General features: G+C 43.2%; 1 protein-coding gene and 1 long non-coding RNA gene across 3 annotated transcripts in view; both read left to right on the top strand.

The window, feature by feature from the left end:
* The window catches only part of LOC308466354, an 89164-nt gene that overhangs the window by 46538 nt on the left and 28025 nt on the right, over positions 1-14601 (top strand). The gene's annotated exons all lie outside the window — the stretch shown is intronic.
* Positions 803-10879, top strand: LOC308466277 (C-type lectin domain family 5 member A-like). 2 transcript variants are annotated; one of them, XM_080987038.1, is made up of 7 exons: positions 803-1300; positions 2669-2757; positions 3776-3832; positions 5982-6035; positions 7576-7724; positions 8191-8300; positions 10393-10879. In XM_080987038.1, the coding sequence occupies exons 2-7, from the start codon at positions 2679-2681 to the stop codon at positions 10508-10510; spliced, it is 567 nt and encodes a 188-aa protein (XP_080843164.1). In that variant the 5' UTR covers positions 803-1300; positions 2669-2678; the 3' UTR covers positions 10511-10879. The 2 variants fall into 2 exon arrangements, with proteins under 2 accessions (XP_080843164.1, XP_080843163.1); XM_080987037.1 differs by having other exon boundaries at positions 807-1258.

The raw sequence follows: 14601 nt of genomic DNA, 5'->3' as shown, positions 1-14601 counted from the left end.
TACAATGTAACTGTAACAACTTTCTGTAACTATCCAATCACTGAACGTCACTTTCGATCCCTTATTTGCATATGTGGAACTATCTACATTATCCCCCTGCTGGCCCAGGGTGAGAACTTCAATACATAACTGTTGACATCTGCGTGGCTGCAGGAATTGCCGGAAGGAGGCTTACAAAGCGCCGTCCAACCATCTTAGGGACTCTGGTTTTGTGTAGGTTTACTCCTCATAGTTTTATTTCTCCTAGATATGCTACCTTTCCAAACTGATGAGCCCCATCTGCCCTTTACAGCACATGCAAGCACTGCCTTCTTGACCATTGGACCCACTATTGGTCTCGTTCACTGAATCCACTGGAGCCTGCAGGGGAAATCCCTAACTCACTCAGGGTTTGAGACCCATCGGCTACTCTCATCTGATTAGCCGGCCAGTCAAAGCCGTTCCCAGGGTGTGCAGGGTGAACGGAGTGCAGGGTGGGGGACCAAATGTACGCAGCCAAAAATCCAGCTGGATTTGATTAGGATTTGATTTAATCAGGATTAGGCTATGTCACAGTGAACGCCCAACCTCTGGATTGGGGGAGCCTGTTTCAGAGTGTGCAATCAAATACAGTGGTACCTCGGGTTACATACGCTTCAGGTTGCAGACTCCGCTAACCCAGAAATAGTGCTTCAGGTTAAGAACTTTGCTTCAGGATGAGAACAGAAATCGTGCTCCGGCGGTACGGCAGTGGCAGGAAGCCCCATTAGCTAAAGTGGTGCTTCAGGTTAAGAACAGTTTCAGGTTAAGAACAGACCTCCGGAACGAATTAAGTACTTAATCCGAGGTACCACTGTAAAACGCTTGCTTTTCTTTATTCAAAATATTTCTGAAATATACACTGGAGGGTGAGAAGAACTACCCAAAAGTGTTAGTTCCCCAAACTTCCGATCCGCAGCGTTACGCAATTTTGTGAGCCAGCCAAACTTTAGTCTGATTTCCAAAGGTCTCGGTCAGCAGGAAGCCATGAGAGAGAGAGAGGAAAAAATGATGTATGTCATAACTGGGATGTTGACACAGAGGAGGAAGAAAAAGAGGTAGAACCGTCGGTCAGGACTTTGGCTTACCAAGAGAGGGAAGGAGAAGAAATATTTCGCCTCTCTCATAGTGGCGAGCTAAAGGCAGGATCACACAGAATATCGACAAAACAAGGAGCGAAAATCAAACAGTCTGAACTGAAGCGGAAAGCTTTCTCATCTTTACAGAGTCCTTCTAATAGGTAACATTTGCTTCTCATCTGGTTTTCTTTTTAAAGAAGAGTGTGAGTATATTTTCTATCAAATACAACACACACACACACAAATGCACATAAAACATGGTTTGGTCATTTTAAGGGAAAATAGGATCAACTGAAGAAGGATTAGATGAATTAAGAAAAAACGAAAAGGAGATCTCTCTCATACCTTCCATCCAACATTTCTCAGATGAAAATATGGGGATTACAGCCTCTCAGCTGAATCTACCTCACGGGATTGTTGTAAAGAAAAAAATGTGTGAGGGAGGGGATTATGTACAACACCTACAGATAAATGGAATGAAATAAAATCTGCAAGCTGCCTTGAGTCCCTGTCAGGGGAAAAGGTGGGGCATAATAATTAATAATAATAATAATAATAATAATAATAATAATAAAATAGAAACTGTGAGAATGATCAGGAACATGATCAGGAAAGTAAATCCTATTGAACTCAGTGGGACTTAGTTCTGAGTAAAAATACTTAGGTTTGCTGAACAGTCTTTACCCAGTTACCTGGGATAAACTCAATTGAATACAGTGGGACTTAGTTCTGAGTAGACAGTCTTAAGGCTCCATTTACTACAATAAAGGAATAAACACTTTACATGTTTCCTAAGAAATGGTGGGCTTTTGGTGCATTGCAATTAAAGAAGTTAAAATGGATTTGTGACATTTTCCTTCAAAATTATAGGAAGGGCTTTGAATGCCAGTTTAACAATTTCCTTCATTTGGTGCAGGTATTTTACTTTCAGTATAAACAGGACTCTGTTTTTGCACCTACACATATACCACTTTTAATTGTTCTCTCAGACATGGAGGGGACAAAAATGGAACACGGGGACATTCTGAGATCAAATCAGAATCGGGACGGCTTCTGTAATTCCGGGACTGTCCCAGGAAAATCGGGACACTTGGAGGGTATACTACCCAACAAATAAAGTCATTTGTTTTGATTATAGGTTATAGAAAATAATGAACATTGAAAGGGGGGGAAATAGCCTTACCTATTGTAGTAGATTGAATATTATATTAAACAGAGGGTTCTTAATTCTACTTGTGGGATATATTGAGCTTTAAAGAAATGTAATCTGAATTCTGAAATACTGTCCATCGGGAGAGGGGGTTAATTTATATTAACACTTCAATCAGTATTACTTTTGTAATAAATCTGAAAGAGCTGGTCTGTTGAGGATTCTTTGATCCTATCCAGCTAAAGTTGTGAATGCTTAAGGTAATTGTGTGACTAATAACTCGTTGGCTTCAATGGGGCTTGTTTTAAGCACAACTTATTTTTCATTGGATTGGATGCAACATGGGGTAATAAGCTTGCTATTACATGTGACATAAACCATGATCTTTGGTTGCTAATGAAACACTACTGAACTCTTTCAGATTAGCCAACATGGCTTGGCAGCATATTGTTCCTGGGATAACCCTTTTGTTGCTCAAGCTTACAGGGACATCCCTGTTCCTTGTTTTCAGTAAGTATTGGTCAGGCTTTAGTTTCAAGGCTGCCTTTCTACTTTCATATTTCTTTTCACTTGTCATATCCATCACTTTTATTGTATTCTGTATGTGTCAATGACAATGTCCCCTTAGTGCTGTGAAAAAGTTGAATAGGAGATTACTAGGAAAGAAATAAAAGCTGCCAATATTATAATGCCTTTTTTAGCAAATCTGTGGTGAGCCCCCACCCGGAAGACTGTGTACCGTTCTGATCTCGACACCTCAAAAAGGCGTGGAAAGGGTCAAGGAACACGATCAATAGGCTGGAACAAGCCCCCCCCCCCATGAGGAACTGTTAAAGCATGATGGACTTTTTACCTTGCGAAAAGGTAAAGGTGGGGGAGGCATCACAAAGGAAGTAGACAGGGAGAGTTTTTCCTCCCTCTCTCATAATATTGAAGCACTAAGGGAGCTGAATGGTGGGAAATTCAGAACAGGCAAAAGGAAGTCTTTCTTCATGCGGTGCATAGATAAAACCATGGAAATCGTTTTTTGCAAGATGCTATTATGGCCACAAACCTGGACGGCCTTAAAAGAGGTTTAGTCAGCTTCATGTAAGGCAAGGCTAACAATGACTAAAAGCGATATGACGGTTGCTCGGGAACACAAGCGAGGAGTGTGCTATTGCACTTACATCATGCTTGGGACCTCCAAAACTCATCTGGTCCCTGTGAGAAAAGGGTGCTGGACCAGATAGGCCTTTGTCTTGATCCTGCAAGCTGAGTGCTTCAAAGTGCCCTTGTACACATCCCTCAGTCATCCCTCAGAGCCATCAAGTGACCATTATTATCCCAATAGTGCAGATAAGGGGCTGACAGAAACAGAGGCTTGCCTAATAAGGCCATTAAGTGACTTATCGTCTGCTCTTAGTGCTTATGATGGACTTGCTCTCCTAGCCGACAAGGAAATATGACTGCATGCATACTGAATTTTAGCAGCCATGTTAAGGAGTGCTCATCAGACAGACGCCATTCCAAATGTTCTTGTTTTCAGTTCCACAGATCTTCCCTAGGGGAAACTTCAGCTTCATTCCTGAGGAGAATTATACAGGTAACACTACAACAGTTCTCTGGGGAATCTCTGAGCTTGTTAAATAATGAAGGGTTTTGCAAACATTCTTGCTGAAAAATGCAATTCTTTTTTTTTCACCGTTTCCGCAACACTCATCGATCAATGATGAAATAGTCCTGATTTGCTGTCACTCTTATTTGACTTTATTTTGCAGTGAATCAGTAACGTGGTCACATATCCAACCTTGATTGACTACATAATGTTGTGATGTCACACTCTATGCGCACCCTAATTGGCAAGGCCCAGCCACGGTACTACATCAGAAAACATTTTCCTCTTTTGAATATGGTGACATCATAATGTAGCCAAATTTGATTTGCTAACAAATCTGAGACATCATTCTGTTCATGATGCAGTTCCTGATTGGCTGAAATAATCCATGTGGCAGGAAGTAGAGAAAAGCACCAGTCAGTTTGGCGGCGGGGTGGGGGGGAAGTGATGCTGAAACAGTTATAGCCAATAGAAAAAAAATGGTTCTTCACATAGCTGTCAACTTTTCCCTTTTCTTGCGAGGAATCCTATTCGGAATAAGGGAATTTCCCTTAAAAAAAGGGGAAATGTTGACAGCTATGGTTCTTCACCAAACAGGATAGAATAAAAGGAGAATACTTATACAACAGGGAAGGAGAATCTCCAGTACACAGGCCAATCTAGGTTAGTCAGGAGTTCTAATTTGGCTCATGAGCCATTTCCACCCAGCCGTGTCCGTCTGTCTCATATTATGACATCAGGTGTGGGTCAGGTAAAGTCATGGATGTGTGTGTTTTGAACCTTTTTACATTTGGCACCGAATGAAAGTCGTTCTGGAATTGGTTCTGTTATGTACTGAAGTTCTCACCCTGGGCCAGCAGGGGGATACTGTAGATAGTTTTCACTCAGGTACACATATGCAAATAAGGGATTGAAAGTGACGTTCATTGATTGGATAGTAACAGAAAGTGTTACAGTTGCGTTGTAGTGGAGCTCTATATAAGCAGGCTGGCTGAACCCTTCAGTTCAGTTCTGTTCTGGCCTGTGAATAAACAAGAGCTTTTTGAAGAATTGCTGTGTCGTCTGATATGTTCACCCACAACTTAACAGGTTCCACTCAGGGGCTTAAAAGTAGTGCTGATCCCTGATGCAAGCAGGGTGTTATGTACTGAGTTGAATAGGATCCAAAAGACAGCAGTCTGATTGGTCCTAGAACAATAGAATTCAGAATGCAGCAGTCTGATTGGTTCTAGAACAATAGGGTCCAGAATGCAGCAGTCTGATTGGTCCACAGGAACCACCCAATCCAGCTCCAGGGCGAAGCGCATCCGCAACCTGATTGGCCTACAGGAGAATCCCGGAATTAGCCAATCACGTGGGGCCCATTGTGTAAATAATGTATATAAAGCAGACATTCTGGGGGAACTTCCATTCCTCCTCACCACTATGAGCTGAATAAAGAGCATGAAATCCACTCTTGACTCCGAGTATATTTCACAGGGCATAAAGATTAGGTGTTGACTGAAAGCGCTCTCTCTCTCTGCAGGGATCTTTGCAGCAATAGCTTGAAGTCATGATTCATTTAGGCTCTACAGTATTGAAATCAATTTTTTAAAAAATAGTTTGAAAAGTTAATCATGACATAAGTCGGGTTGATTTCAGTGGGAACTAATTACAATTATTTACCTTTTATATTTGACTTCACTTGGTGATGCTTTCTTTTGAAATGTTTAAGATTTTTTTTTGGTTAACTTTGCTCTGCTAAACGTGCATTCTGCAGTTGACCTCCTCTACAGTGTTTTTTTTAAAAAAGTTTAGGATAATTTTTTAGTTTCCTGTTAATTATGTTTGAATGAATGTTAAATGTATTTAAATGTATACTTTATATTTGACTTTCTTCAGTAAGGTATTATTTGGATTTTTTTTATTTGCTGTTTTAATGTAGGTTGTAAACTGCTTTGAGATACCCCGGCCCCTTAAAAATATAAAGCAGTATAGAAATGAAATGAAAAATGAATAATTAACTGAGTCTAGATTGAACCCAAAGTGTTTTTGGAAATACCTATCAAAATTACCCCCAAATCTAAATAGAAGAAGACTACAGTTCTACAGCTTTTCAAAGTTGATTAATAGAGGCCAAAAATGTATTCATCTTCAGAACTGCTGACTACTCCGAACCTGCCTGAAGCAAGAGCTACAATTGCAACCACAGGTATCTTGTCATTTGATTATTTGGAAACAGAAACCAGTAGTATTAATTATATTGTGCTGTAAAAAAAAAAAAAAGCTGTTATGGATCTGTTTTCTAGTCGGGAGAGGGCATTGGAGACTTTTAATGCTTTTCATAATAAATTGTTTATTTTTAAATGTACAGATTGAGGAGATGGAAAACAGGCAGGCAGGCACACACAGTCGCAATAATAATCTTGAAGCTGCATCATTCTGGCACCCTGAATGTTCTGGCAAGTCCCTGTAGGTGGTTCTTTTGTGGCACCAGTAACATATGAAAATCCACATCTCTGGGAATAGTAGTAACTACACAAGCTTTACACTACACAAGCGTCGAGGGACGCGGGTGGCGCTGTGGGTAAAAACCTCAGCGCCTAGGACTTGCCGATCGCATGGTCGGCGGTTCGAATCCCCGCGGCGGGGTGCGCTCCCGTCGTTCAGTCCCAGCGCCTGCCAACCTAGCAGTTCGAAAGCACCCCCGGGTGCAAGTAGATAAATAGGGACCGCTTACCAGCGGGAAGGTAAACGGCATTCCGTGTGCTGCGCTGCCTCGCCAGATGCAGCTTGTCACGCTGGCCACGTGACCCGGACGTGTCTGCGGACAGCGCTGGCTCCCGGCCTATAGAGTGAGATGAGCGCACAACCCTAGAGTCTGTCAAGACTGGCCCGTACGGGCAGGGGTACCTTTACCTTTACCCTACACAAGCTTTAGAAGACATCTGAAGGCAGCCCTGCATAGGGAAGTTTTAAAAAAGTGTTTTATTATGATTTTGTATATGCTGGAAGCTACTATGGTTTAAAGTGGGACGATACTGCTTTAATTGTATGATGTGGATGTGGTTTAATTATGAACATGCAGAGGTTGCGAGTGGTTCCACGGGACACAGTTGTAATAGGGACAACAACAACAACAACAACAACAACAACAACAACAACAACTTTATTATTTATACCCCACCCATCTGGCTGGATTTCCCCAGCCACTCTGGGCGGCTTCCAACAAAAGATTAAAAGTACATTAAAATACCAGTCATTAAAAACTTCCCTAAACATGACTGCCTTCGGATGGGACTCCTTGCCAATACATGTTCAGTGAACATACTGGGGGGGGCAGGGGCAGAAAGCAAAGGAACACAGTTCTTTGGCAGTTAGATAAATATGTAACTAAACCAATACTCCTAAACTACATTGCCTGTTTTCAATTTAACCTTCCATATATCCAGCTGGAGGCCTAAGAACCTTCTTGTAGATCTTGTCTCCATCCACTCATTGAATGAAGAGGGACATACACAAAATTGCCCCACCTGCCCCTCAGTGGAGGCATGCATGCAGTTTCAGCAAGATCAAGAATGCCCAGCTAGGGTCTAGGAAAGCAGCAAGCAGGCACCTAAGATGGCATTTGAATGGGGGCAAAGTCCTTTCTGGTGGTGACAGTTTGTGAGTCACCATTCCCTTCTAGAGTTGGAATTTTCATTATTAATGTTGAGTCCTTTATGTGTTCATCTCCTTTTATCATGCTGCAGTCCAGATTCCTCAGAAGCCTCCTACATGGGAAAGACACAGAGGGAGTGAATTTTGGTTTACTGAAACCAAGGAGATTTGGTTCCACTGCCGAGTCGATTGCATGCAATGGAGCTCCGACCTAGCGATCATCAGTGATAGAAATGAACTGGTAAGATTGGGCCCACTTTGATGAGAAAAAAATGTGCCACTGGAGTTAAATTTCTTTAACCAGGGATAAGGAGAGTTGAGAACATCTTGCACAGAATTCACACCATACCTGTAAAGCACATCCAAGTCACACTTAAAGTACATGAATTTTCCCGAAGAATCATGGGAATTGTAGTTTGTTAAGTGTCCTGGGAACAACCTTTAAGACAATCTTCAGCAGCGCGGTGGCCTCCAGATGCTTTCTGCTGGCTGGAGTTGTAGCCAAAAGCATCTGGAAGCTACTAGAGTGACGAAAAGTGTGGTATCGTTTTCATGTGGTCTGAATGCATCATTGTCCTTGAAGGCACAAATAGATTCTTCTGCCTTAGTGGGAGCTGGCAAATAGCATCCTTTCCATTTGGCTGTCCTTGCCAGTTGTGATTTCCTCTGCCCTGATTTTCCTCATTCATTCATTCTTCTCTTGACAGGAGTTTATTCAGAATAAAACTGCAATGGGTTCCTATTTCATTGGACTGACGTATACAGTGGCTCAAAACAAATGGCTATGGATCGACGGCACAGAACTCAGGAATAACCTGTATGTGTGATATTCTCTTTACACCCTTCTTATGGTGGGTGGGTTACATCCTCCATGGGGCATCGTCTTCACTCACTGGCCCTGTTTCTGGAAAGCTCTCTGTTGTATAAAGGGACCCCTGACCATTAGGTCCAGTCGTGACTGACTCTGGGGTTGCGGTGCTCATCTCGCTTTATTGGCCGAGGGAGCCGGCGTACAGCTTCCGGGTCATGTGGCCAGCATGACTAAGCCGCTTCTGGCGAACCAGAGCAGCGCACGGAAACGCCATTTACCTTCCCACCTATTTATCTACTTTGAGGTGCTTTCGAACTGCTAGGTTGGCAGGAGCAGGGACCGAGCAACGGGAGCTCACTCCATCGCGGGGATTCGAACCGTCGACCTTCTGATCGGCAAGTCCTAGGCTCTGTGGTTTAACCCACAGCGCCACTCCCGTCCCTCTCTGTTGTATATAGTACTGGAATACCTTCAGATAAGATGGTGCTCAGGATGACTTGATGCCAAAAAGGGTATCCTGCATATTGAGTTGTTGTCAAGAAGTGGTAATTTCAGCAAACGCAACTTTTCTCATGCCTGCATGGCAAGTTGTATCTGCCAGAATGCCCTCTTCTGCATTACTCTTGAAGATATATTCTTCAACATCTCACAGATGAAAACAAGGACACTGCCATAACATCTCTAGGCTCAGTTCACATGTAATGCTAAGTCCCAACAGGGCTTCCTCCCAAGGTGAGAGGAAGTGACCTAGGTGAAGTCTGGCAGGACAGCTTACTCTTTGGAATTAACCCCTTCATGCATTTAGACTTAAGCATATTGGTTATATGAAGCCGGTTACCCCACATGGTCCTGCTTTGAAAAAGACAAACCACGTGACAGAGTCTGGATCATATACTAATCCAAACGATGGGTTAGCCCACAGCAGTGCCCACATGCTTGTGCAATTGTGCTAAGTCATACTTTGGTTTAATGTTACATATACGGTAAATCGGGTCCTAGTGTCACACCAAGAATCTCTGCCAGAATCCCTCCCCTGTTATTAATAATGGCTGAATTCCGCTCGCCATACGCTGCATTCATTCCCTCTTCCAATCAGCAGTTCGAATCCGTGTTATGGGGTGAGCTCCTGTTGCTCTATTCCAGCTTTTCCCAACCTAGCAGTTCGAAAGCACGCCAATGCAAGTAGATAAATAGGTACCACTGCGGCGGGAAGGTAAACGGCGTTTCAGTGTACTCTGGCTTCCATCACGGTGTCCTGTTGCGCCAGAAGCAGTTTAGTTGTGACCCACATGACCCAGAAAGCTGTCTGTGGACAAACGCTAATTCCCTCGGCCTGAAAGCAAGATGAGCAATAATCGCCTTTGACTGGACTTAACCATTCAGGGGGTTGTTTACCTATTTTACCTATCATTCCCTATGACACATCCTGTACTGCACAGGTTTAAAAACTGTGTGTTTCTTCCTTTGCTTAGTGATCAGAACACAAGTGTTTTCTAGTATCTTGTTCCTTGTCTGCACAGTTTATTAAATTATGGTTTGTTTGATTGTCTGGACCTTGTCTGGTGGCTTCACTAATTTGCTGCCATCAAAGCCATGGTTTCATTGGTGGCTTATTCAAATTGGTTTAAGTATAAGGAGGCTATTGGTTAGTCAGTTTTCTCAGAAAAGTGAAACTGAAAGCAACTTACAACCTCGCATCATGTTGCAGGTTGGGGGTGAAGGTGGGACCTGAGTCTGAAAAAGCTGAGGACAACACCCCCAGGGAGTTTTTAGACGTTCCTAGGGAGTTTTGAAGCTGAGGGAGTTAACAAGCTGGCCAATAAGGCACCTCTTGTCTATTTACTAGTGCCATCTGGTTCCCCTAAGTACTAGCCTGAGAAGCAAAATGAGCATGGAGGAGCAACACTGGGAATTGGCCATTTTGGGTGGGCAATGTCTGGGGCTTTGATCCACACAACCCCTTCCTCTGCTTCTCCATCAAAGTTAGGCTTCTCAGGAAAGGAGTTGCTGATCAGGGCCTTAGCCAATGATCAGCCATTATACTTAGTTGTAGCAAACATGGTCAACTTCACAGTTCTGCTGCACTCTGTTTTTACAGCTTTGCAATGAGACCCACAGCAGTGGACGATGAATGTGTAACTCTTGCAGCAGGAGAACTGAAACCAGTGTCATGCCACGAAGAACACCACTGTATCTGTGAGAAGAATCCTAAGTAGTTCATCTGAAACAGCACCATGCAGTGACGTAACAAGGAAGAAGACAGAACCATGGACTTTTATTCTGGGACATTCTCAGCTCTATCTGGGGGAGCCTTCTCCATGCAGAGAAGATGCTCTAACCCTTCCCTCAGGTTGGACTTCAAAGCAATAAATGGAAATGTTATGTACTGAAGTTCTCACCCTGGGCCAGCAGGGGATACTGTAGATAGTTATGCAAATAAGGGATCGAAAGTGACGTTCAGTGATTGGATAGTTTTAGAAAATTGTTACAGTTACATTGTACTGGAGCTCTATATAAGCAGGCTGACTGAACCCTTCAGTTCAGTTCTGTCCTGGCCTGTGAATAAACAAGAGCTGCTTGAAGAATCGCTGTGTCGTCTGATATGTTCACCCACAACATAACAGGAAAAGCATTATAATTTCCTAATAACTAAAACGTCTTTAAACCTGTCTCCAAGTCCACACACTGATGTGTGCTTTTCTATTTTACAATTTTGAACTGATAATATCAGAAATGTGTAAGCAGAATAAGAATGGTTATTTTGAATCTTAGAGGCTTTGGCCTAGTGTTGCGTGCTCTGCAATTCTTCTGAGCCATGAAAACTCCCAGAGTCCAGCATAGGCCTAACTTTTCTTTCTTTTGGAATGAGGCAACTGGTGGTTTACTAAGCCTTTTGTGTGATATATGGTTTATTTAAACATAGATACAGGTTGGGCATAGATAGCAGGTTCACAGTTTCTGAGGAATGTTGGAGGGCATGTCAGAATTAAACCCTGCCGCCTCATCCGTTTTCTAGTGGTGGGAGACACGAGCGCCGTTAAAATCTCACGTGAAGCAGGTGAGCTCCCTGTGCCTTCTCTTCAATCCATCTGAAACCGAACAACTTGATGACATCCCCAGTGGTGTGCAGTGAATTTTTTCGTAGGGGAACAGTTAGGGCCAGAGGCGAGGGAAATCATGCCTTCCTCCCTAAGCTGGGCAGAAGCTTCTTGGGCTTTGGGAAGACGGCACCAGGGGAACATTTAGGGGACTAGCCTCTGGAAGAGGGAAGAATGACAAGCACTCTTGCAGGAAAAGATTTCCAAAGATGCCTGGGTTTCAGTTCCTTAAATGAAAACGTAATGGCATTCCACCCACACCCCTAATTGCAGCTAGATAACACAGGAAAAACACTGTGGGCACAGGAAAGCAACACGCAATGTTTAAAGATTATTATTGTATTAAAAAGGGGTGATTTGTTTATTTAGAATGTATATGTACATACATATACATATATATGTATATCTATATGTATATATATATAGATTAATCAGAAAAATCTCCAAGCGATGTACATGATAAAATAATTATCAATAAAACATAGATAAAATCGGCAACACTTTTTAAATTTAACCATATACACATTATTTGTTCATTTTGCTCTGGCCTACATGCATTGCTGTACAGTACTGCATGTGTGTGAAAAGTCATGTATTTCAGCTCTGGGTAGCAAAGCACAGACAGATTTGCAAATTTGTGTGTGTGTGACAAATTCCAGAGGGTCCACCAGGTTAAGGTTGCAATAATAGATTGTAATGGTTTGCTTTGAAGTCATTTCAGCATCAGGTGGAAATGAAAATCTCCCCAACATCCATCTTGCTCCTGCTTTCATGCCGCCATCCTCTCCTGTATTTTGCCAGAACAAAGGTGGCAACCCTATTCGTGATGGAGAATCTCGTGTCTTATTTTAAGAGGTTATGACGTCAACCGTTATAATGCTGTGATCTACAGAGATAAACCAAATTGACACACACCCCTGTTCTCACTAATTGTTCCTACCAAGCCATACTGGTTCTACCACTAGGTAGAGTGAGAGTTTGGGTGTTATGAGAGGGTAGCAAACAGTTAGCTATTTACCGTACTTTACTATGATTGCATTTCTTACTGCCAGGCAAGGGGAGATGTGCTAGTAGGATTTTCTGCCTCCGGTGCTTCAGAATTTACAGTGCATTTCTAGACAAGTCTAATTTCTATTAAATTGAATGGGGCTTATTCCCAATTCCCAAGCCTTCACAATTTTTTTTTGTGGGGGAGGGGGAAGAGTGTATCTGTATAATGTGACCTAGCACTTTGTCTTTAGTGTGCATGAATGTAAATATATTAGTCTTGTCACTTAAGCTGCAATTCTGTACACACTTATCTTAAAGTCAGACCCTCTCAGTTCTTCTTTCTAAGTAGACATATATAGGTATACGCAGCCTGCCAATTGTCCAGGTCACATGCTGCAGCTGGCCAGGTTCACTTTAAATTCTTATTTATATTGTTGTTTTCCACTGAATCTTTCATTTATCCAGAAGGCCAACTTTCCTGTTTGCTTTTGAATCCTCTGCCCAGACTGTAGGTATGTAAAAAGGCATTGATTTTGTTCCTCTTCATATTTGTCATATGCAGTGCTGTTTCCGTTGGACTGCAATTCAGCTTCCCACACAAGTGAGGCTATTTGCCTTGCTGTCAGCTAGGGTGAAATCTGGTGTCATTCATTATCTTGTCATTACATTATCCCACGCCATTCATTTCAATGCAAAGGAGAGGCAAAGAATCCTGGGAAATGTAGTTCACCTCTCACAGAGCTACACCCTTAACAAACTACACTTCCAGTGGTTCTTTAAGGGTAAAGGTAAAGGGACCCCTGACCATTAGGTCCCATCGTGACTGACTCTGGGGTTGCGGCGCTCATCTCGCTTTATTGGCCGAGGGAGCCGGCGTACAGCTTCTGGGTCATGTGGCCAGCATGACTAAGCTGCTTCTGGCGAACCAGAACAGCACACGGAAACGCCGTTTACCTTCCCACCAGTGTGGTACCTATTTATCTACTTGCACTTTGACATGCTTTTGAACTGCTAGGTGGGCAGGAGCAGGGACCGAGCAATGGGAGCTCACCCCGTCGTGGGGATTCGAACCACCGACCTTCTGATCAGAAAGCCCTAGGCTCTATGGTTTAACCCACAGCGCCACCCGCGCCCCTTCTTTAAGGGTAGTTGTGTGCTTTAAGTGTATGGTATTCTATGTAGCCTTAGTTCAGGGGGGAGAGATAAGTGTCTGGTTATGTATTGTTATGTATCATTTGTGGACCAGAAACAACACCAGCAAATACGGGTCATATTTGCTGAAGTGATTTTCATTCCGAACATGAGATGAGTCAGTACTGGCATTTCCCACTCCTGTTTCCATTTCCATTGGATTTCTCCGACATCTCTACCAGACGATGACTTAAGGGCGCTTCCAGATGGAGCTGTTCATTCGCACAAAATTAGGTGGTCGTCCTCCACTTTCTGGTGCAATTAGCCCATCGTTTTTCTAAATGCAATTAGTCCGATAAGAAAAATGAAAGAAAGTTGCACCGGAATGTGCAGGTTAATGACCGGTGGCCAACCACATTGTATGCAGAACATCGAGATGGTGATTGCTCGATGAACAGGTGATGTCATATCACCTCCCTGCGAGTTTTGTGCAAAAATGTAAGCCGGAATCCACAAGGAACAGCTGATCTGGAAGTTCCCTAAGCTGACGCTTTGCCGCCAGCACAAAACACTAGCGTGCTTCTTTTCCTTCTGCAACCACACATATCCTCAGACTGCTTATCCAAGCAGTGTGCATTGTTGGAGATGCTTTAATTAGCACAACCGGAGATTCGGTAGTCATTGACACGCAAACACATGCCAAGCACACAGAAGAGAAAGCAGAACTGCCCCTGCCACTCCATCTCTGTGTGTTTGGCGGAGGGTTTGTCTGCGCAGGGATGGGGGCTGATGGGTGTTCCAACGCGAGGGCCAGGGCCAGGGCCAGAGGGGTACATTCCCACTCACCCCTCCATGTGTTTGATATGCATGTCAGGAGTATGTTTCCATGGTCCTCAGATGTGTTGATTTCAGGTGAATTAGTGATACACTGCTCCCTTAAGGACATCTGCTCTTGAGATCAACGCCCCCACCGTTTTCCACCAGTGGTTCCCAGGGAGGGTGGCATAGCTGTCAACTTATAGATTTGAAAATAAGGGACCAGCAGCCTCAAAAATAAGGGATCAGCAGCCAAAATAAGGGATTTTAGT

The sequence above is a fragment of the Podarcis pityusensis genome, assembly GCF_964106645.2.
Source record: "Podarcis pityusensis genome assembly, chromosome: 17".
In the NCBI taxonomy this organism is placed as follows: Eukaryota; Metazoa; Chordata; class Lepidosauria; order Squamata; family Lacertidae; genus Podarcis; species Podarcis pityusensis.
Note: the sequence above shows the minus strand (reverse complement) of the source record. Positions and strands in the feature narration are given on the sequence as shown.